The 24,403-nt window shown below is 45.6% G+C and overlaps 1 protein-coding gene across 7 annotated transcripts in view; it reads right to left on the bottom strand.

Annotated features, from left to right (window-relative positions):
* Nucleotides 1–22,735, bottom strand: part of KLF5 (KLF transcription factor 5) — a 33,614-nt gene extending 10,879 nt beyond the window's left edge. For 2 of the 7 annotated variants that reach the window (XR_014547236.1, XM_083610851.1), the window contains exons 1-3: nucleotides 20,618–20,741; nucleotides 17,788–18,655; nucleotides 16,019–16,078 (exon numbers count right to left, since the gene is read on the bottom strand). Coding sequence is in view for 3 of the 7 variants with exons in the window: in XM_083610851.1 (XP_083466977.1) it covers nucleotides 16,019–16,078; nucleotides 17,788–18,643 (916 nt within the window). In the remaining 4 variants the exon portion in view is untranslated. Of the gene's footprint in view, nucleotides 1–13,306; nucleotides 14,815–14,978; nucleotides 16,079–17,787; nucleotides 18,656–20,520; nucleotides 20,742–22,373 lie in introns of those variants that run through there. The other 5 variants (XR_014547235.1, XR_014547234.1, XR_014547237.1 and 2 more) reach the window with 5 other exon arrangements.
* Nucleotides 22,736–24,403: the final 1,668 nt, after the last annotated feature.

Here is a 24,403-nt window from a genome sequence, read left to right as displayed (position 1 = left end):
TTACTTGACTCATGTAAGTAACAGCGTTTTCCTAAAAGGAGGATGGAAAACACTATGAAAGATCAGGTGACTATTTAGGTAGGTGAAATGAAACGTTTAAGAGCTTTTGAGAAAGAGCAGAAGAACATCACTCACATATCTGCACATACTTCTCGGCCATTTAGCCAAGAGAAAAATTTGACCCAAGTTCCACACACAAAAACTGCTTCAAGTTATTTTAAAACTTATTCCATTTCTTTGCTGTGCTGAGCTATAAGGGGCAGAGGAATCCGAGGTTAACAAGATTTGTTTGCTTAAAAAGCAAAGAGACACTGAACCCTTTATTCACTATTTTTATGGGTTACGCAGTAATGCAAGCCTAATGACTGCACAAAATACAGAAGCTGCAAAGTTTCAGAAAAATAGTTGATTCTTCTCCAGAAAATTTAGAATGAACATCGAGAGGCTGTGAAACCCAAGAATGCCATCAGTCATCAAATACAACCGTGCTGGAACATGGTCTCTGTATTAAAACAGCTATTTCACTGTAAAAAGGATTAAAAAAGAAAGAAAAAAGTCTCTAAAGTACCAGCAGAACTCCTCCACTTCAGAGCAGCTTCCACAGAATTTGTTAAAATGTCAACACTGCTCAACTAAAACAGCATGGAGGAAACTGGTACCAAGTTCTGGCGAAGCAGCAACACTCCAGCCCTTTCTTCCCAAGCCAGAAATATTATACACATCACTTCTGGGAAAACAGAACTGCTTTCCTTTTAAGTTATGTTTCAAACAGGAGGGTTCCCCCCCCCTCTCTTGCTCTCTTCATAACTTTAATTGGATTTTTGCATCATCTCACAGATTTCAAATATTTTGTTAGGCGCGAGTTGATCACCCAGTGTATTTTAAGCCCTTGAAATTGCTCATACGCATCCCGTCTTGCAAGTAGATTTATTTACTTTTATTTTTTAAAGAATACAAAAAACACAGTTTGGAAAGCATGTGGAATACATTTATGTTAAACTGTTGGTTGAACACCAACATTTGGTTTGGAATCACTTTAGAACAAGACCGCACCGTACAAGATAAGAAAAGGAAACTCAGAAAAATAATAACCATCTACATTCTCCTTATTGAGGGACTACTGGTGCTACAAATAACACACATCTTTCTTTTGATGTACCCTGAAGATGAATGCTGAAGACTACAGTGTCCCACATCCAGATCTTCCATTTCCATGCAGTATCCAACCGTAAAGACCAAAAATATCTTCTTGGTGCCATAGAACTACCCGTGCTAAGTTTCAGCTACTGAACCATGCTGAGATAGACTAAAAATACGTTACATGCTTTTGCCCTGTAAATGATATCACAATTTCTGCTAGGATGTTGTTTTATCAACAATGGATGTTGTCATGGGTGCTAGAATTCAAAATTAGGAGAAGCAAGTTCTACAACGGGAAATTCCAGCTTTGGGGTGAAATGTCAGGTGTTTCTGCGTTCTTCTGGTCCCAAGATTGCATTTCTAGGAAATTTCTGTTGTGTGGTTTTTGGTCTTTGCATTTTTTGGCACAAACGAAAGATGGGAAATTGGAACACAGATAGTGGAAGTGGGGAAAATATCAGGTACTTCTGGGGTAAAGGAATGCAGAGGCCAGGAAAAGGTTCCAGCTCAGCTTCTCTTCTCCCAATTATGAGGGCTGACTTTTGAAATAAGGTGTGCTTCTAAACTAGATTTAGAGAGCGGTTTTGTGGGGAGCAGGCGGAAGAGGCAGAATTCTGAGAAATTAAAGAAGGGTGATTGAGGTGCCCAGCTTAAAGAGCACAGAAAGCACATTTGGGAAGTGTCTGGTCAAGTCGCCTTATTTCAGATCCCAAGATGTACTTTTTAAAAGTAGGGCTGACAATTTTCCCTTCCCTTTTCAGTTAGATTACTGATCTTTAATTATTCACTCTATTCTAAAATCGTTCTAGCTAGGTGTCGAGAAACGCCCCGTTATTCCTAAAGCTAAAGAATGGATGAATAAAGCTCTGGCAATTTCAGAAATGGATTCACAAAGTAATGTTGTACATAGGAGGGGGGACAGGAGAGGGCTCCTGTACTATTAAGAATTGCATAGAAGAGGCAATTTCAGGAGGTACCGCTTACACCTTCTGAAGTTCCCTATTTTATACAATAAATTAAAGATACAGGAGCCCTCCCTGTCTTTTTTCTTCTGGTCACCCTCAGGGAAATAATCCAAGCAAATCCAGCTGTAAAACTTGTAGACTGCTGCTGAAAGAGAGGGGGAGAGGGGGGGAAATAACCTTGTTCAAAAAAGTTTTTAAGACAGGTGGACCAGATTTAAAGTCCCATCTTAATGCAGTACTAGAAACTCCCATGGCAACCTAATCTTTGAGACAGGTTGAACTGGAAGCCCAAAAGTTCTGGGTTCAAATCTAGACAGAAAGTTACGAGTTCCAATTTCATCTCTGTCATGAGGGAATAGATTAGCCTTTACCAAATCTCTGCGCCTTTCAGCTTCTATAGCATAGGGATAGTTCTGACTTTGTGTGGGTGACAGATGCATTTGAAGTGCTTTAGAGAAGCACTATTTGAATTTTAAGCATTGTCCCCTCTATTTCACACCACACCTGTTACATATCAAGGTAGATTGTGGAGTGTAATCTTTCGAAACACCTGTCGGCACTCGATGGTCTGTCTACCTCTGCTGAACTGGACTCGCATTTTTCATTTTGGGTGGGACAGAAGAGAAACAACTCTGCTTCAGTCTCCAATCAACTGCTGCACTCAGCGCTCCTATTCCTAGGGCACGGCGAGTACAGTGTTTTCTTTTTAAATTTTAAAAAAGGATCGTGCTTTAAAATAGATTCCACAGGGTGGAGTTTTGTTTTCTAGCGGATTGAGAAAGGGAGATTCAAGAATCCTAAAACAAAACATTTCGCTTGTAGACACACAAAGCAGAGTTGTATAAACAGGACCAACAAAAAAAGTTGCAGGGGCAACAGGTAAAAAAGGGAAGCTTATTCTGTTAATAAAGACCAGCTTGTCTCCCCACACACACCTCACTGCAGTTGTGAATAAAGTGTGTGTTCTGCTGAGAGGAAGAGGCTTAGAATAACTGAGTCACTTGCGTGACTTCTCTCTATTCTCTTCCTTCGTTGCTGTGTTTTTCTAGCTGCCTGTCACTCGTTCTACCTCTCTCTATTCCTCTATTTTGTGTCTTCATACGCATACCATAAAGATGCTGTCCTGTACCCACATACCTGGGCGTGTGGGATACACCTGAGCAGACATTTAGAGGACTACACCACTGACTCATTTGTTTCAGCCACCTCCTGCCCTTATTTTGCCTTCTCGTGTTCAAGTTGTTAGCTTTTCGTTTTCCTTCTAAACTAGACCGTGAGCCCATTGAACGTGGCCTAGTTTTTCCAACCAACGTTGAAATAACCAACGTTCATTGTGTCTAGCGCAGAGTGTGGGCACAAAATGAGGTTAATCCAAAATAGCATTCTCTATTCATATATCCAACAGGAGGGAAGAGAAGAAATTGCCTGAAAAGCCCCAGTCATGCTTGAGAATGATAGGGATTATTCTAGGGGATTTTCCAACTCGTGCGCCAAGGAATGCCCCCACCGCACAGAGTATTCTAAGGAATACTAGGATGGAAACCACTGGCCTGCTAGGTGTTCTTGCATCATCCCTCGCCACTGACCATGATGGCTGTGGCCAGCAGAAGTGGTCTCCCAACTTCTTGAAAGCTACAGGTTCCATATTGCCTCTTGGCTTAAAGGCCTCTGACCCAGGGCAGCAGAAACTCTCCCTTCTTTCCTACCAGCCATCTCGAATTCAGCTGGGAGAGATGTCAAGAAGACATCCTTTCTCCTTTCACAAAGAAGAGCCCCTGACCAGTGATGGGGGCACCATCCAGTTACATAACTGTATGGGGAAACTGTGGCCCTCCGGAAGATGTTGACCTACAAGCACCATCTGTCCTAGCCAGCACGCCCAACAGCTAGAGGACCACAAGTCCACCCCACCCATGTTAGAAAATGTCTAAGAAGAAGTCAAGATCCAAGTCTTACTGAAAAAAATTGTTATGGCTCCTACCTGTGTCTGTGTGTGTGCAATGTATTATCAACTACTGCAAGGATGGGGGGGATCTGTAACCTCCCCCAGATGTTGTTAGACTCCCATCATGCTGGCCAAAGCTGATGGGAGCTGGAGCCCAATAACATCTGGAGGGCCATGGATTCCCCATCCCACCCCCGAACTACCAGAAAGGTAGCAAAGGCCTTCCTGTTTATCTACAAGATGCTACTCTAAATCCCCAAACTTGGCCCTCCAGATGTTTTGGGACTACAACTCCCATCATCCCTAGCTAACAGGACCAGTGGTCAGGGATGATGGGAATTGTAGTCCCAAAACATCTGGAGGGCTGAGTTTGGGGGTGCCTGCTCTAAGGTAACAAAATGGATGCAGGAAGACGCTTCTTCTCACGAGTTTGCAGATCTTGTTTCCATCCCACTCACCCTGTTATTGTGCTACAGTAGTAATCCTCATGAGGAAGACATTCCCAATGAAATTTCTCCTGGCTGAAGTGTACTCCTGAAGCCATGGAAAGCCATAAACCGAAAAGTGTCACAACAGGAACTCTGCCACTTAAAGAAAGGCAGTGTGGTATAGCGGGAAGAGTGTTCATTCAAATTCCCTCTCAGCCACAAAATGCACTAAGTGGCCTTGGGCATCCCATTATCTCTTGGCACAATCCGCCTCACAGGGTTATTGCAACTGTAAAGTGGGATAGCCCCACAAAAGCCAAACTGAATTCTTAACAGGAAGGTCAAGAGACAAGTGTGATAAATCTTTTACAGTAACCTGACGAACACTTAGGTTGTCAGTACAATGCATACAAGGCAAGGGAAAGGAGTCTTGCACACACTTCTTATCAAGGTTGTCCACACCCATAGAGGCAAACAGAAACATTTACTGCAGTTATTGGACAACTAAGACAACAGAAGCCTATGGGAAATACGTTAGCCCTGAATGGGATCAGAAGCACCCGTTTCACCCAATTTACAGTTCACTCACAACACACACAAACCTTTTAAAATTCTAAACAGTAACCCAAATCATTTAACATTGTTTTGGGTCAAAAAGCAAGCCATAACTTTCTTGCTACTGGTGCATATAAAGCTTGAAACTACCAACTTTTGAGAGTCAGGGCAGCTCACAGAGCATCTCACCTTCTAGAAAACTCTGAAAATGTATAGAGAAACCTATTCCCAGGTGCAAACAGGATATAGAGGGCCTTGTCTTCAATCTGGTCTCGTCAGGGAACGAGTTTTCCTCAATGTTGCTCCGATATTGGGAGGTCCCCCCCCTTCCCATACAGAAGCATGAAAATATGAACACATGTTTTTGAGAGGGGGAGCTATTTTGGTTCCAAGAAATGTATCAGGTACACATTGTGGGACTCACAAGTAGTGCACATGGGAACGTTACTTTGGATTGTATCAAAGTCATCTTCATCAGAGTGATTCCAGGTTGCTGCACCATATAACCAAAGAAAGGTATAGTTTTAGCAACCAAAGCTTATTTTTTTAAATAAAAACACCCCCATCTGTTCTAACGAACGATGACCCTTAGTTTTTATAGGCCCCAATAAGCAGGCAGACAAAATTTAAACTGTCTCAAAATGAGCACACCATAGAGTATTTTCACCCAAAAAAGAAATAAAGCCTTAACACTTAAATTAAACGACACTGTCTCTATCCAATGATATGAGCATCCAGAACCCAGTTAGGCCTTTTAGCAAACAACACTTTGGTCTTATGGTGCAGGTGGGCCCAGTACAACTGGAACTCTGACGTTCTTTCATTCTCAATCCTACAGTGGCCAAATGACCAGAAAATGTCAGCAAGGCCTGCTCCTGTGCCATTCAATGCAGCTCAATTTGCAGAAAGCAGGAGGTGGCGCGATTCCCTGTTACCGTCTGCAGATGAAACTGCTGTTAAAATGCATTGGCCAACCCAAACGTTGGCACAACTGCTTGACAAACCATACCCATGAATAAAATACCTGCTTCTTCATCATTCGATTAGATATTTGAAAGCAGTCTCCCCTGCACTTTGGGTTTTGCATGTCCATCCTTTTGGAGTCGATTATTATCTCCATTTTACAGAAGAGGAACTGAATGAGGACCAAGCGGGTGAGATGTTTTACCAGTTCCCTATTCCCACCCACAGGTTATTTCTGTTATCTCAAAAACGCATACAGGCATGTTGTCCTCAGCAGCCAACGAGAAGCCTGTCCCACTCTGAAGTCCCTTTTGTATCGAAAGTTGCCTGGAGAAAGCCTGGGATTATTGGAGAATCCCAACTGGCAGAAATTCTTCCCAGCCTAACAGTATAGTAGAGGCAAGTCTCTTTCCACCAGGCATACAAACACACAAAAGAGACTTGTCAAATTTTAAAAAGAGGATCTGTAATAAATCCACACCATCTGGCATGTGTATTTATATGTTCTGTATACAGGGAGAAGGTTCCCTCGTCTTTGGTTTGGGTTCCACAGCTGCTCAGCTGTGCTCTGCCATTTTCACACTTCACGCTTCAAAGATGGCACTTTTAGGCTGAACACCATCCCCTTTTCAATGGCAGTGTTTATATAGTTAAGATTCAGAGACCACCACTCACTCGGTTCGAAGCAATAAAAAGTTAAGTCGAAAAATCCCCCTCCGATCTAGGCAAACCAAGAGCCGTTTGAGCACAAGACGTGCTTTCAATCAGAGATCATGTTAAATGTATTTAGCCGTCTAGGACAGGGTCCTTTTAAAACTGGAAGAATCTTCTATCATATGTAGATGAGACTTAACTTTGGGGCAGGGCGTTAAGATAACTGCCACTGACCAAATAATGCTATTCTATCAACTTCAACTAATAAAAAGACTGCTTTCTCACAAGAGACCTGTGTGTATTTTCTTTGCAATCTAGCCTGATGAAGAATTCTGCAGAACTTGGAAGCTTGCAAACGGCTGACATTTTGGCCGATCCTAATAAAAGTATTTCAGGCTCTTTGCTACTTATAATTTGATGGCCCTAAATATTTCAAATCTTTCCTCACCCGGAGATGCACATCGGCAAGCAAGCAGCCTACAACATTTGCTTTAGAACAAATGAGGAGGCTGGGTGGGCCCTTGGCTTTACAGGTTATTGGACTACAACTCCCATCATCCACAACCACTGGGCTGGGAGAAGTTGGAGTCCAACAACATCTGCTTCAGAATGCAGAGCTGGTAACAACAGGATCCCAAGAGAAAGCTTCAGAATTTGTCACAATTAAGGAACGTCTGAGCAAATAATGGCGATTCCTCTGACTCAGTCCCCATTTGTTTTCGTGAGGTGCTTTCAGAATTAACCGTGTTTACAGCTAGCAACCGTCTTCCTTATCAGGCATCAAATATCCTGGAACTGAAGCTTAATCCCTCTGAGAGAACAAGTGACATGCTTTCAGCAGACATTAGGCATTTAATTAAAAACAAAATTTTGTTGGTGGTCAGAACTAAAAAAAGCCTCGTTGGTGCTGGCACTGTTAAATCCATGATGGCAAATAAAAATGAGACACATGAGCAGTTCGCTAAGCCTCCTACCCCCTCCCCAAACCACACTGGTTTCTAAGGCAATAACTGGACATAAAATGAAGAGCTGAAGCAGACGTAGGGTTTGTCAGCATCTGAATTCATGAGAGCCACTTTATCTTCTAGGGGTACAGAGGCTGACCTCTGCTGCACCAACCCATACCAGCAGCTGGGATTTTTTATTTACCATGCTTTGATTAAAAATTTGATCAACCACTAGGAATCATACAAAAGTTTTGGGGAGGGCAAATTTGGCTCAGATGTTCCTGATCTTGGACAGCAAAAACCTGCAACCACACAGGAAACACTAAAAAAAAAACACAAAGTACGCTGTCTATCTCATGTGTGTTCTGCTATTTTTCTCCCAAGGAAGGAATGGGTTTATAGAGCTCGTAAACATGGATGCCAAAGCATTTGCCATTGTTGCCCAATTACTTTGCGTACATGCCTGTTGCACCCTGTGCTCCCCTGATGTTATTTCAACTTATGCTCCATTTTCACCCTGTTTTTTTATGAGACAACAGACAGAAGGCTAGAGAAGTCCTTACCCGCACCCAAAGTACACAAACCAATTGCCAATTGAGAGGGGAGGGGTCCAGCTTCCAGGTAAGAACCAGTGAGTTAGCAGAGATCTTTAACAGCAAGACTGCACTGCAAACACTTATCCGCAGTGAAGGGATATAACATCGTATTACACATCTTGTGTTCGACCTCTTAGTACTGCATACTATTCATTAGTTATCACAGGTAGCCTTACTCCGTTCAGGAATGCATATTCGTTCCTCAAGGAAGGAGCTGTTCGATCAAGAAGTCCACATGTATGTTATTACTAGGACCTAAAATGAAGGCAAAGGGATGCGGGTGGTGCTGTGGGTTAAACCACAGAGTCTAGGACTTGCTGATCAGAAGGTCGGCAGTTTGAATCCCCGCAACGGGATGAGCTCCCGATGCTCGGTCCCTGCTCCTGCCAACCTAGCAGTTCGAAAGCATGTCAAAGTGCAAGTAGATAAATAGGTACCCCTCCGGTGGGAAGGTAAACGGCGTTTCCGTGCACTGCTCTGGTTTCGCCAGAAGCGGCTTAGTCATGCTGGCCACATGACCCGGAAGCTGTACACTGGCTCCCTCGGCCAATAAAACGAGATGAGCGCCGCAACCCCAGAGTCGGCCACGACTGGACCTAATGGTCAGGGGTCCCTTTGCTTACTTAAAATGAAGGCAATGGCTCTCTCCTATACAGAAATTGCATTTCTGCCAACAAGTGAAAAGCATGCCTACAGCCAGAGGCAATTCATACTTATGTTTTAAGGTTCCTTGTCCCAGCTCATGAAATTAGGCTCTTCAGCACATTCACACTAAAGATGGTTTTTACAAAAGATTGACAGATTCAACACCTTTTGCCCCTGTTCTCAACTTACTTCCTGGCAAAAGCAGGAATCTTGAATTTGTTTGATTTTCCTTGCATCCCATCCCGCTGAAGGAGAGAGCCCAGAATTGCCAACAACCTCCCCTGATGGGTCACGCGAGCACCACTAAAAATCGTAAAATACAGTTAAAATAGCCAGCAATGAGAGAAGCAGGTGCCATGACTGTGCCCTTCAACTGCCTCATTTCTTGCAGCGCGGAAAACTATAGGACAGAGAAACAATCTCGGGAGGAAGGAGGGTGTTGGGACTGGCCACAAAATAGGGCAATAGGCAGCAGGCTAGACACCCGTCATAGCTGAATTCAAAGCCTTCCTCCATGACACACACAGACCTCTGTGATATTTTCCCTAGTTCGACAGAGCTACTTGCAACGGTATAAGCTTCCGAAACACATATGAAGTGATTCTGACTTGGATTGGGGTGTATCAGCGTTCTAGTTGCCCACCAGCCTTAAGTCTTGGGCTGGCCAGTCACTTGTTCTCATTTCATCCTTCTTCCTACGGGAATAAAATGGAGGAAAGGCCTTGAGCTGGTTGCAGGAACGGTGTGATAAAAATAAACTTAAAAAACAGGTTGGATTCTAGAGGCTGTCTGAATAGTCTCTCCCGTCTACAGCGGTTCTCAGACAACAGTTTCCTTTAAAGGTTTTTAAGAGTGCCTGGCTAGAGAAATCAAAAACCAGAGTTGGGGCAGAAGTTTTAGATGGCCAAGCCTTAAAAACTTTGGTAACGGGGATTGTACGCATCTTGTTACAGAAGCATTGAGGGGGCTTCCATTTCCCGGCAGCATATACAAGCTATATCTATAGATAGATGAAATAGTTTCTAGCATTAAGTGCAGAACTATTAATGGCAAGGCAAGCATGTGATCAACAAACATGTCTGCCCAGAAACTCCCAACACAGAAAGACCCAGAGGCTGCTCAAAAACATCTTCCATACCAGATAGGGGAGCTAAGGAACGCAAATGGCGGCTTGCTCGCCCCGTTAAACAGGAGTTCACAGTGCAATCCTATGCATGTCTACTGCTAAGCTCCACTGAGTGCACTACGGCTCAACCTCAGGTAGGCTTGTAAGTTTTAGGCTTACCACTGTACGTATGCAGACTTTGTATCAGCTAGTAGTAAAGTCTCTCACATCTGTGTTAGGGAGGACAGGGGTGTTTCAGGATGACACAGGTGTGCACGATTCATGCGGCACCAGCAAAAGAAAAAAGAAAAAGAAAAAGCCATGCATCCTTGCTAGAGAGGTTTACTAAATTTCTTGTTTTTTTATGGCTATTTGGAATCTCCCAGAACAGGGAAGGGATATTTGGTGGCCACAATATGTGGTTGGGGGACTCCAGTCAGCTTTGTGGGTGACAAAGTTCAGGCCTGGGAGAGCAAGCAAGAAGGAGAGAGAGACAAACAAACCTCCAGGCAACTTGACCGATACACCTTCTTTACAGAAATTAACCCGAGTGCTTGCAAAAACACTGGAGAGCTATTTAGGGGGGGTCGCCTTGACTTATTTAGAACGCTGCAAGTTGCATTTGTATGAAACCTCTCATGCGCAAATGCTACGGCAGAAAAGTTAACTATTTATTTTTGAAAACCAAAACACAATTTGAATCCTTTTATTGACTTCTGGCAAGCGAGTTCAGGTCGGTCACTCTGCCAATAGCACCAGTTGAGGGTTTACGGCACAGCAGCCTATAATAAGGATTTCTGTCCACGAGCATGAGGGTTGCGTAACGTCAGTTATGAAACTAAGTTATTGCCCACAGCCAATGGAGAAAGCAAGCCTTGCCCTGTGGCTTTGGAGAAAGTACTTTAGCACCAATTTCCCTCTGAAGCTGGGATGAGAACCTATGGCCTCACGTAAGGTCGTTTTATTCCAACTCCAGTTGGAAAAGGTCACAGTTCCCCACTCCTGCTCTAGAAAGCGAGGACCAGATTTAGATTTAGATATCACCAGCAGCATCTCGGCATTAGCATTAGAGAGACCGGGCTCAGGTGTGTCCAGCAAGCCAGTGGTTGAATGAGGCTCTAGATCCCATACAGTTGTACCTTGGTTTTCGAACAGCTGAGTTCTCGAACGTTTTGGCTCCCGAACACTGCAAACCCAGAAGTGACAGTTCCTGTTTGTGAAGTATTTTGGAAGCCGAATGTCCGACGGGGCTTCTGCGGCTTCCGATTGGCTGCAGGAGCTTCCTGCAGCCAATCAGAAGCTGTGCTTTGGTTTCTGAACGTTTTGGAAGTCGACTTCCGTTTGACGTCCAAAGTACGACTGTGTTCTCCAAACTCCCCTGGCCTCTCGCTCATTTTCAGGCATCAAGGCAGGTTGAGTTTTGGCAATTTAAACCCCCAGATTTCTACAGCATGAGAAGAGTAGGGCTTGCTTTCACCAGGCCTCCTTAGGGCATCCCACAGGCAGTTATCCTTTTCAGTTACTTTGGCTACTTTGAAATGAGTCCTGTTGTGTTTATGGGGAGGGAGGGAAACAGTATACACAGGGCAACAGCCTTAAGCCCAAGAAATGGTGACTGGGCCAAGGTAGGCCAGTGAAGGACATCGTTCAGAAGAGACACAGACCCAGGTATCGCTGATTCAAAACTAACACTATAGGCACCCTGCCTCACTTTAAAACCTTCTCCATAACTGTTGATCCAACAAACCTTTGAGCAAGTTAACTACTTCAGGACTGAGAAAATAAATTACAGCAAACCATTTAAAAAAGAAGATTTTAAATCACACCACTGCTGAAATCTTTATGAGCATTGCCAACTGACCAGGATAAAAGGGCTGGCCTGTTCTAGCGCCTTTAACACCTGCGTGTGTGTGAGCATGGTGATAAAACCCACCCGTGAATCTCTGCAGACGAAGCCTGTTTAAAAGGCACGGCGACAGAAATGGAAAGGTTAGCAGCGCTAGACCCTTATTTGCCCAACAGTTGCGTCTCAGAGCCTGTTCCTACCACTCCCACATAAGCCGTGTATTTGTTTATTTTTTTGGTCCCTTGCCCATTTGTTTTATTTCTTGCAGTTTATAAATCCTACAAGCTTGCTCCTCTCTGAGCTGAGCACCTCTCTCACCAACCGCTGCTGCCTTTAAGTTTGCTCTGAAAAGAATGCCATTAAACCTCCTGAAAGTCGTTCAGGTGGAGACAGGTTGCTAAATAAATACTATGAAAAGGCACAGGGTTTCCAAATACAAAGGAAGAAAGCATACGCTCTGTTTTGACTTCTAAAAAAGCAAGATTGCTGCTGCAGGCTTTTTGTATTTTAAAGTGACAGATCACAGAGAGGGGTGGATGAGAGTCAGTTTAAAATGGATTGTTAGGAAGAGAGAGAGAAAAAACAAGCAGTGGTCCTCCATAGATACTACAGAACAAGTTCAGCCAGATAAACAGGTCTGTTAAACCCCTAAGGGGATTGGAAAGAGTATCACACAAAACTTTAATAACATGCATTTCATGACCTACATTTATTAAAGCTTTCATGCTACAGTGTTTTTATAAATAGCTTTTTTTGGGGGGAGGGGTGCTCTTAAGCCAAATGAGTACAAAGAATTTAAGGAAAACAGCTAAATTAAGCTTCATAATTTAATATGGGTTTTGTTTTGGGGGTTTGGTTTTTTTTTGTCAAAGGGCTCCCATAATCTTCTGGGGAAACTCCTTTCAGAATACTCAGCAGGTTACATCGACCAGACATAAACATCGGCAGCCTTGTGGAAATAGATCGGTCACCTTTTATATGCTTCCATTAAAAGCCTTCAAAAAAACAATACATTTCAAGTTGAGTGTGTCTATCTTACCACGAAAGGGGTGTTGCAGATCATTGAACAGCACATCATATATATATATATAAACTCCAGAATGTTAGTACATATTATCTCCATGTCAAAGTACAACACTGACTCGGATAAGTATGTAATGTACTTAAGACGACCAGATTTTATTCAGAGTGGACTTCTTTCTATTAGAGTCATTGACCTGTGATGAACAGGACTCTAATCTACAAAAACTTATGCCAACCATAATAAATGTGTTAATCTTTAGAGCACAACACACTTGTTTCTGTGCTGATTTTAAATTACCAAGTAGTTGTGAGTTATAGAACACTTTAAATATCAAGTCTCCTTCTATCTATGCAGCAGGATATTTTACATTATTGAATGCACAAATAGATACTTAAAAAAACAGCAGCATATTTTAACATTTGTAGTTTTAAGTCTTTTACTGTCATTCTGACTTCTTTTTTTTTTAGGAGGGCAGTTAAAGACGTCCTAGAAATTTTGGCTGCTTGAGTTTTGTTACTGTTGTTCATCGAGGTTTTGCTGCTTTTAATGCACGCAGCTCCACAACTGCCTCCAGCAGGAACAGTGGGATATAAATTATTTTTCATAAATACTGCTGCAGCAGTGACATATGTCACATTTATTTATTTACAGATTTATATCCTGCCCTTCAAACAACACGTTTCAGGGTGGCTTACACAATTTTCAAGCTAAAATAACTTGAAAGCTACTGGCTGCTAAATTTAGCCTTCGAGAACTGATGCTAAATCTTGGATTAGCAAAGGCCTGGTGGCTATTCTGCCTAAGAGTTTATGAATTCGTGGCATACACAACGTGCAACTGGTTTAAATGGAGAATCACAAATGGCAGGGGTTTCTACTTTTTATTGTAGAAGTAAACTTTCTACTTATCATCTTCTCTAATGGGTACAAACCTTAGAACAGCACCTCCCAAACATCGTTTTACGGCAGAGGTCTGTAGGGTCAGTGGCAGAACATATGCTTTGCACGTGAATGTCCCCGGTTCAGTCCCTGGAAATCGCCTGGCGGGGCTGTGAGGGATTTCCCCCCACACCCTGACCCCCATCTGAAAACCCTGGAAGCTGCTGCTCCTCACTGGGAGCTAGGTGGTCTGGATTAGGAAGAGGAAACTTCCAAGGGCGGGAGGTACCTACTCAAGAGGAAGCTGCTCCCACATTTCTGCAGAAGTCACTCATTTGGGTGTGCCCTGCAAGTGGAAGGAACCAAACTCATGCAGAGATATAGAAGGAGTGTTTCTCCCACGGGAGGGCAATTCTGTTCTGCCTTGCTATTGGGAGCGACTGAGTCGGTCATAGATACTCAGCGCAGCAGAAATGGACCACTCCAAGCAAAATATGGCTTGCAAGGAGGCAATAACAGGTTGGTGGTTCTGAGAGACAGCAGGCACTCTCTTCGGGCGGGTATACTCTCCGGCAGCTTGGGAATTCTTGCCTTACAATTGCTTTTCCATTTTTGTTTTTCGTTTTGTTTTTCAACTGTTCTTTTAACAGATAACAGCTTCGTTTATCAAAACCACATTTCCATAGTAACACTTTTGCCCGGAGGCAATTCAGTCTTTTGACAATGAGCAAACCCTGAATCCGTGCCCTTGTTCTGCAGGCGAAATGAGCCTCAGATCTCTCTTCAGTTTTTTTTTTAGTTTTTTTTTTTAAAAAAAATACTTTTGAATTTTAGAAGTATGAAGAGGCCATTTGAACCACAATCTCAATGCACATGAGCTAGCTACCCCTCACACACAAAAAAACCCCAAACAGCAATGTTCTTTTGAAAACTCAAAGTACTTTGATGCATCTGTATGTAGAATTTTAGTTTACTCCGCATATTCCAAATGCATGCTCAGGAAACACTATAGCATTTATTCTACACTCAGGCTGCTTTAAAAAACATTTCATTTTAAGTGCTGTGCGTCTACTTTTACACAGGAAAACATCAGAACTCTCACACTGTTTTATATCATGCCAGACTGTTAGTCAGTGGCGTAGCGTGGGGGGTGCAGGGGGGGCGGGCCGCACCGGGCGCAACATCTGGGGTTAGGGCAAATCCACGGGTTAGGGGGCGCAAATCCACGGGTTAGGGGGCGCAAATTACTTGCCTTGCCCCGGGTGCTGACAACCCACGCTACGCCACTGCTGTTAGTGCATCTCTTTCATTACTGTCTGCACTGAATGACAGCTGCTCCTCAGGGTTTCAGATGGGAATTTCCCCTAGCCCTACCAGGACTTCTCTAGGGTTGAACCCGCTACCTTTTGAATTCCAAGGCCTGTGGCTCCACAACCGACCCAGCTACAAACCTACACCAAATGCACCACTTAAAAATATTTGCATAAGGAATTTTGTTATTGTTATGAGTTCAGCCAGCAGGACCCAAGAAAGCTAAACAGTCATCTGCTCAAGAAATTCTACAGCTTGGAAGAACTCCGAAAACACAAGATAGCAAAATAATAATAATAATAATCTAGTAAGCAACATGATGAACGCTTCTGTGCTAAGCACAGAAGTGAGCTAACTGTGCCTTGAATAATATACATCAGAACCAACTTGTTCAGTTTAATAAACACACAATGTATTCTCTCTTTTTCAAAAAACACAGAACACTTCTTATTTAAATAGAACTACTTGTCTTAAGAGGATGAGTGTCCCATTACTTTCAGGTAGGTTACAACAGTCATTTGGGGACCACTTGGAAGAAAACAACTGTGTGGTTTGGGTTTTTGTTTTGTTTTTACAAACTGAAATAGTACGAAGATTTCAGTGTTTTATAACACGATCCGGTTTTTAATTCCAGGTAAGTGTTACAGGACTGCAGCCTTAATATAGTTAAGCTGACATTGAAAAACAATGTTTTATGTCCATGAAACTGAAACGCACACACAATGTAGGGGAGAACCCTCCAACCAAATTGCATCATAATTCTGTCGGAAAATGTTTGGAGGGGGGGCAGGATGGAATGATAGAGCTTCAAAGAGGGTATTTATTCACTGCCCAAATTAAACCTCTTATTTTAAGAAGTTCAACAAGTGTCCGTTTTCATTTTATTAACTACTCTGTTTGGCTGATTTATAACTCTCTCAGCTTGAAGCAAACCAAATGAAACCTTTCAGCAAAGCAGAGAAAGAAAGAAGGGCAATTTATATTTAGAGGACATTTAAAACACAGTAAACACATACCAGTATGAGTTCGCAGGTGCGCTTTTAAGTGGGAAGACTTCGTATAGACTTTAGTGCAACCTAAGACAGAAAACAGGAGAGACGTAAGGCTCATCTAGAAACATTTAACATCCAACGCCATCACCAACATGCTGATCTAACTATATATTAAGAAAGTTACTCAAACCTGCCATATGTCACATAGCAAATATGCTGTTAGTGGAATATGCTAACAGCAAAAGGGCAGATCCCAACGCTGGTTTATAGCAGTAAACCCACAAATAGCACAATCAGACACACCCAGAATGTCAACTCCAATATCTATATATTCCTAAACACGTCCATTAATCAGACAGCATTGTTATTTCGCCAAAATCTCACTGCCATTTTCAACATCTTATCTTTCACTTATATGCAGCGAGTTGATAAACTATACCTTTCAATGTGTAAATAAGACTCCTAGCAGTAACGTATAGCGTATTATTATATTAGGAACTATACTAGAAAGGAATTACACAAGTGTGTGCTACGTGGCCGGCTGTACAAGAGCATCAAGCTCTAGAGCAGTGTTTCCAGCTGTTTTTGGACTACAATTCCTATCAACCCTGACCACTGGTCCTGCTAGCTAGGGATGATAGGAGTTGTAGTCCAAAAAAAAAAAGCTGGAGACCCAAGTTTGGGAGACACTGATCTATAGTGTCTTGCACACCAGTTCAGCACAAGTGTTGTCACCATGTCAGAAGACAATTCTGCAGGTGTGTGGATTCTCTATAGCAAGCGAGAAAAACCAATGCAATTTAAGGGCCTGCCCTAGTCTCAGAAGGTATCTAAAACTCAGGTATAGCCCAGCTCTCCCTCAGACCACTACATTGTAAAGAAAACAGAGCCAATGTTAAGTGCCACATCTCATGTGCCACCACACCACGGCATGTCATGCCGGCTACTAGGAGTGGAACAGGACATGATCTCAATGAAAACGTTCCTTAAGGAGATGTGTGTATGCACAGGACTTCCTGCTGAAAGCAAAAGGAAGGAGTTGGCGGCAGACAGCAGTCACCAACTACCAGTGAGCTGTATGCCCAGCTGTTCCTGACTTCAGCCCTCCATCAGCCCCAGGCAGCCTGGCCAAAATTATAAGGGATTGTGGAAGTTTTGGTGCAACAACGTCTAGAGGGCTACCATATCAGCGCTAGAACTGCAGTTCTAAGCCCACGTACTTGGAAGTTAAGCCCCACTGAATAGGACTTACTTCTGAGAAGCCATGGTTAAGACTGCACCGTATCAAGTTCAAATTAGTCAAGAATCTGACCCAAGGTTTACGTCCAAGGCCCAGTTGCTGGTAGAACTTCCAACATGGCGGAACTGTTCCTGGGTTGTTACCACTTCAGGTGCTGGTGCTGGGGTGAATGTCTCCCCCATATCTAATAACTCCCTCATATAGAAAAAATGTCAGGGATAAGTTCTAACCTAGACCTTGTCCTCCTCCCCACCACCATGGAAGGCTGCAAACATGCAGTTCCCCACTTGCATAAGTCCAAGTCAAGTAAACCTATTTCTCCACCATGGCCCACTCTTTTGTAAAAAGTTTGGTCTTTTTTGGGTAGTCTACCATGTTTGTTCATCTGTTGTTTCTATACAGGGCAAAATGAACAATGGCAAGTGTTTCTAGAAAGGTGCTTGATTTTTAATTTTTGCTCTGATCCATGCCGACAATGGTTCATATTTAACACACGGTGAAGAAGTCAAGGGAGAGCCTTCTGGTGGTTTTTCCACCCCCCTTCCCAGCTTACCAGGATAATCACAGTAATGAATACGCCTCTTCTCCAAGTCTGGGTTACTCCTCCTGTTGTACCTGGGCGCTGGGATGGCTGGCGAATTCATGGGGATGTTTGCAGGCACACTGGGATTGTGGATTGCCATCTTGGAGGCAATCGTAGCAGCATAAGACGGAGGAGGGGTCAAATTCTGCAGCATTTCTGCTTGCCGGTCTGGGCTGCCAGGCTCCGAGCTTGGGGGCGAAGGCGGGAAGTAAGTGGCTTGTTGCTGGAGAAACTGGTTTGGCATGGTGTACGTGCAAGGGGGCATGGCGTGAAACTGCTTCATGGTCGTCTGCGGCATAGCGGAGGACAGGGTGTTAAGGCCCGCCATGGCAGAGGACATGGAGACATTACTGAAGGAGTCCATCACCGCCGCTTGCGTAGTCGGGTTGGGCATGTCTAAATCGGGAGAGCTCAGGAGCTGATACAGCTGACCTTGTTGGGGCACAGAGACGTGGATATCTGGAGTGGGAAGCTCCTGCTTGATGAAGAGGTTGTTCACGTCGGGTGTCTGGTGGGGACTGAAGATGCTTGTGAACTCGGGGAGCGCCTGGGTGGGGTTGGGGACGGGAGCAACAGTTTCGCTCTGGTGGCTGAAGGCTGTCACAGGCTCCGTCTTGATGTGGGTGACCGGTGGCCTCTGCGATTTGTACAAGCCCGTTCTCAGCTGTGTGATATCAGGAAGGTAGATGTTCATGTTGACGCTGTAAGGCACCCCTTCACTGTTGGTGAAGAACTGGTCAACCACGGAGGCACTCTCGCGGCGGTACTTTTTATGCTCGGGGAGAACCGGGGCAGGAGGGAGCTGAGGGGTCAGATATTTCTCCATTTCACAGCGGGCCTGAAGAACAACAAGAAGATAAAAAAATTAGCTATACTATACTGTACAAGGGAATGCGCCTAAAAAGAGATAACCTGACCAATGGCACTTTCATCTATTCTCCTTTCGTATATTACAGGTTTTAAGTCTGGATAGCTCAGCTGGTTAGAGCGCGGTGCTGACAAGGCCGAGGTTGCAGGATTGATCCCCGTATGGGACAGTTGCATATTCCGGCATTGAAGGCGGTCGGACTAGAATGTTCCTCAGGGTCCCTTTCAACTTTACAATTCTGTACAAGTTCTGGTACTGAAAACCTAACAGAGCCGTTCCCCAAAACAAACCAGCAAAAAACATTTATCCATTAAAAAGTGAAATGTTGCCATTCAGAATCCCAGCACACAATCCAGACAAAATAAAGCTCTTATGTCCTATTGAAAAAAACAGAAACAATTTAAGGATGAACCTAACTCTCTCTCTTTGAAATTAGTGGGGATTGGAACTTTGGCTGGATCGTGTCAGTTGTATTTTTCACAGTAACTACTTAAAAAGAAGAGTAGAAATAGCAGTTTGAATTTTATATGAGAGTTCCTTTAGGTGGGGAAAAAATGCAAACAGGTAAAAGCTTTGACACCAGAAGTTCAAATTACAACATTTAATAAAATGCTGTTCTCACTCTTCAGGACTTCCTGACTACAATAAGGCAATTCCACTAAAAAGCGTTTAGATTTTATCAACTATCTCTTGTTATCAGGGCTGCAATTAAAAGTTGGGTGGTGCAGTTTTAATACGTGCTTTCCTACACGCAAATCCTGTACTCAGTTTGGTTAATTAAAAATTAGCCTCTTAAGATACTCAGAGTTTGAAGAAATTCAAAGGTGCAAATTTTATGGAGGGAATCAAGAGACTGCAGCAGATGTGAAAAACATAGACCTGACTGCATCCATGTAAACCATTTTTCCCTGGGCCCTTATGAGGTGGTTAGGAGCAGCTTCACTTTCCATTTTGATTCCCTGCCACACCTGCAGGATGAGAACAGCAGTGTGTGTAAATGCGCTGGAACAAGTTAATTAGGAGCCTCCAACCTCATGCTTTGGAAAACCAATCCCAGAAGAACCAATAGAAAGATTTGCATCTGATCCCAGAATGAACAAAGCTATTTCCGTGTAACAGCCACAATCTAGGAAAGTTGTGGGTGGGTGACTGTACCACTTCATATTGCAGGGGTGCAGCTCACAAGATCAGAACACTTCCCCCAATTTGCTGGCACCCAAATTCTCCAGCTTGCAAGGCTTCTAGGTGCAAGGGAAGGGTTTGTATTGGGGGTGGCGCTATTCGAGCAAATGAGCCCCCATCTGTAGTCTGAAACACTACAGCCCAGGGACTGTGTTATACCAACTCAGTGAAAAGCAGGCACTTAACCTAAATCCAAGTCCCTATTGTTCAATGAACGCTGCCTGGCTTCAAAACAGGACACACAGGGGAAGGGACCTTAAAACCTGAGCTAGCTACCTGATCTCAAGATTCAAATGCAAAACGAATGCCCTAAAGACGCACATTTGTTACAGACCCCCTTCCTGCATATGCATTTGCCACCCAGCCTGACTGGAGAGCAAAGGTTTCCCAACCTGACTCAGCCTATAAAACCATATCCATCGGCAAACATCCCTGTCCTTGAGGAGATCTTTAATTACCAGCAGGGAGGGAGCGTGCAAGGGAAAGAGAAAGGGAATCTTTTGCCTAGTTTAGCGGTGTGAGGGGATCCGTGGGTGGACGCAGCCCGATACATTACAAGCAGAGTCACCAGAAAAACATTTATCATGTACCCTCCAATGAGCAAATGCTGCATTCTCCCTTGCTCTGTAAGGAGTCCATTCATGCCAGAACACTTCCAAAGTGAGGGTCTGCTGACCAGAGGAACACTGGGCAAACAAGTTTATTTTCAGAGCCTCTCTGAAGCCACAGGCACCACCAAAAAGCCCTCACCAGAAAGGAGAAACAGCAGCCCTCTTGTCTGCGATCAAGATCTGCACCAACATGCCAGGCGACTTTTTCCAGCTCTTGTTTACAACCCCAACCGAGCTTGCTTTGATGACAGAAACACTATTCTTGGGGGGGGGGCGGTGGAGAGGGAGTATCGCTGAAACCAGGCTGCCTTCATTGCGAGGTACTTTCCTCCATCGCTCCTCCCACCCACCTTTCGGGAATTGCGACATTCTAATAAATAAGATCCTTGTGCAAATCAATTAAAACCAATATTCCAGCGCACACTTGGGCTGGAGATTGGGAGGGGGGAAAGAGAGAGAGAGAGAGAAAGAAGAAACATTGCTTTGTTTAGACCCACTTGAGGCTTTTTCCACTCATTATATCCACTGACATTTGGGCTTTTTTTTCTTTTTTAAAGAAAGCTTGCAAAAGGATAAAAACGTAGGAGAAAACGCTCAAATAAGAACAACCCAGGGCTAGAAATAGTTGCAAATTAAAACCGGTTGCGTTCCTACAAAAAAAAAAAAATGCCAGCGGTTTGTGCTTTCCCGTTTTAGCTCGTCCAGCTGTTTGCATGTGGATCCGTTTCCAGCCGGTTTTTTGGGACGAGAAAAAGTCCCAGAACTTCTCTCTTTTCTCCCCCCCCCGCCCCCGCTGCCCTTTCTCCCTCTCGCCCCATCTAAAATGACCGTGCGTGGGCGAGAGGGACAGGCAGCGACTCTAATTCGGCTGCTGAGCAAGTGCGCTAAGGTGGCAGCTGTAGCTTTCAACACAACTGCCCGGGCCAGTTTCTCTCTCCCCCCCCTCCGCCCCCCCTTCACCCACTTGCTGCCTGGGCACTGGCTCAGCCCCAGGGCTCTCTGCTGCCAGAGGGTGGGTGCGTGGGTGCTGCGTAACTCCCACTCACTCTCCGGGCGAAACGTGGAGCCTGGCACCAACTGGCTCGCCAGGCGGGGCGGCAACCCGGATCCCCAGGGTGCCTGGGGAAGGAAGCGGGTGCCCTGGCCTGGAAAAGGGACGGGGCGTCCTCCTCGAAGGGCAGCTGGCTCTGTTTGGTGGAGATGGGTCAACACATCTGCTCCAGGGAGGAATGGCATGGGGAAACTGTGAAGTCCGCGAGTTCCTAAAGAACTGCCAAAGCCGCCGCCGCCGCCGTCTAGGCTTGGCGAAGTTGCCGCCTGACTTTCCCCGGCACCGCCCAGAGAAACAGCGGCCCGTCACCGACGCTGCAGAAAAGGCTCCGGAATAACTGGCTCCTCGCAACTTCCTCCCCTATACACACGTAAGAGCGAGATGCGTGTCTTACGCCGCGCCTTCGACCGCAGCGGCGTGAAAAGCCCCGCCGTCCACACCGAGGAAACCCGCGTTCAATAATCGCGGGTGGTTCTGGGGAACCACGCGCTGCCCGAGGTTTCGCCCTTAAACGCAAAGAACCCCTAAGAAAGCCGTCAAAAGGAATCGCGTCCACCTAGGACGGGGCAAAGGCGAGGCCAGGCGAGCGGCAGCCCGCACCTCGGAGAGCCCGAGTTGGCTCCCTGCCCCAAACACACCCAAAGCGAGCCAGCGCCGAGGCGCACCCAGCGCGCTCCGAGCCGGGACTCGAGAAAGCCCACGATCCGAGCAACGCGTCGCCACGAGGTGCGCCCTGCCCGTGTTCAGAGGCAAAATGATATATATTTTAATGCCGGTGGGAAAAGATGCCCGAGGCTCCACTCCTGCTTAACAACGGAGCGCGAGAGGCGCGCCCTGCGCTTACCTGCGCCATCTCCTCGCTGGGGATCCTGGCTGCTGCGCCCGGTTGCTGCTGCTTGATCTCCTCGGGACCCTGCCCCGGGAACTGCGCGGCTTCCCGGCCGCCCAGCACGGGCTTGAGCTGCGCGAAGACGGGCTCCTCGGGCCCCAGGCGGGCGCTCATGCTCAGCACCCGCGTAGCCATGCGGAAGGCGCGCCTCGGCGCGAAAGCGGCAGGACGCACGGAACGGAGCCTCGCCTCGCTCACTCCCGCCCGACAGCAGCGCGCATGAGGCTCCCAAGCTCACTCTACCTGGCTGAGGTCGCGCCGCCGGGCCAGCCCCGTCCCTGGGCCCGCCCTCCCGCCTCTATTTCACCGCCTCCGCCCCGACGAGGGGCCGGCTCTGCCGGGCGGGAACGCCCACGGGCCCGGGCAGCGCGCTCCGCCCCTGCTCGCCAGGCCTGCAGGGCGCACGGCAGGAGGGGAGCGAAACCAGCCGTCGAGCGGGGGGGCACGTTTCCCGGGGCGCTGCCCCAAAGCACCCCACCCGCTTTCTTACCTCCCCCCACCCGCTTTCTTACCCCCCCCAGCCGCTTTCGTCCCCCCCCCGCACCGCCTCTGTTTTCCCCAAGCGCTGCTGCTAACTGCTCCACTCCTTCCACCGATTCCCTTTCCAGACTCCGGAGCGCAATGGCCCCTGCGCGTAAAGGGGAACAGCTGGCCTGAAGAGGCCGGGGCGATGAAAGGCCAAATCCGAGCTGTTCTTTTTCGAAAATAGCAGCACTAAATTCTGGAATTGAGCGCAGGCAGCAAACAAGCAGGGAGCGTCGCCACGGGGGGAGTGCGCGCTCTTGGCGACGCAAGCCCCCCTCGGCTATGGAACGGGCGCGGAGCGGGAGCCGGCGGGGGCGATCCACAAAGGGCTTAAGCCGGAGTGGGTTGCCCCTCGGGGCTCTCTCGCCACCGTATGTAACCCCCGGTAACAGGAGCCCGACCCCGATGGGGCAAAAATCACATGCATTAATGGAAAGTTCCTAAACTAGGGTTAAATGGTGAGATGTTTGCTTTCAGTGTGAAATAACTCATATTTTTGAATGGTTGCTGGAAGGCCAAGTGTCCGCTCAGTGGGGGCAGCAGTATGGTGACTTGTGTTTCCCCTGTTTCTGCAGCCTCATGCATTAAGCAGGGCATTCCGCCTTGGGATAGGATTAATAAGGAAGGATGCTATTAGAGCAGTGGCACTCAGACTTTTTTCTCCCGGCCACACTTTCAGAATAAAAATTTGCTGGCACCACACCGAATGGTCTTATCAATAAGAAAGACATTATATTGATAATAAATACAACTAGGATTGCCCACAGTATCACTTGCTGCTCTTGCTTCATTTTGAAAAGATGTCTATCCATATTCTGCAAGTTTTTTTTTGTAATCACACTACACTAAAGTGTTTAAATGTTTCATTGGTTGTCCTTGTTTCAGCCCACCACTCTTGCCACCCTCTCCTGCCACGCCCTTTGAAAACCACTGTATTAAAAGGTAAAGGACCCCTGGACAGTTACGTCCAGTCAAAGGCAACTATGGAGTTGTGGCGTTCATCTCGCTTTCAGGCTGAGGGAGCTGGCGTTTGTCCACAAACAGCTTTCTGGGTCACGTGGTCAGCAGGACTAAACCACTACTGGCGCATGGAGGACCATATACCTTTATGGTCTCTCTGTCCAGGTTTCAGAGAGTTCTGCACTTCAGAAAATTGCCAATTCCATTTAATCAGAGATGACAGCAGGGCAAAAGAAATTAGTGTAATAAAAAACCATATTATTATTATTGTTACCACTACTTCTTGCTACTGCCTCTAATAATACATTTGGATGCTACTTTTCCTCCAAGGAGTTCAAGGTATCATTATGATTTAAATAAATTTGTTAGCTGCTTTACCTTGCCCAAGGCAACCCAAACAACTTACAAACAAACAACACATAGATACATTAAAACCAAGTGCGGGGAAGGCCCCCTGTTTTACACTCAAAACAATCCTGTAAGGTAGGCCAGGCTGAGAT

The sequence above is a fragment of the Podarcis filfolensis genome, assembly GCF_964270895.1.
Source record: "Podarcis filfolensis genome assembly, chromosome: 4".
Classification (NCBI taxonomy): Eukaryota; Metazoa; Chordata; class Lepidosauria; order Squamata; family Lacertidae; genus Podarcis; species Podarcis filfolensis.
Note: the sequence above shows the minus strand (reverse complement) of the source record. Positions and strands in the feature narration are given on the sequence as shown.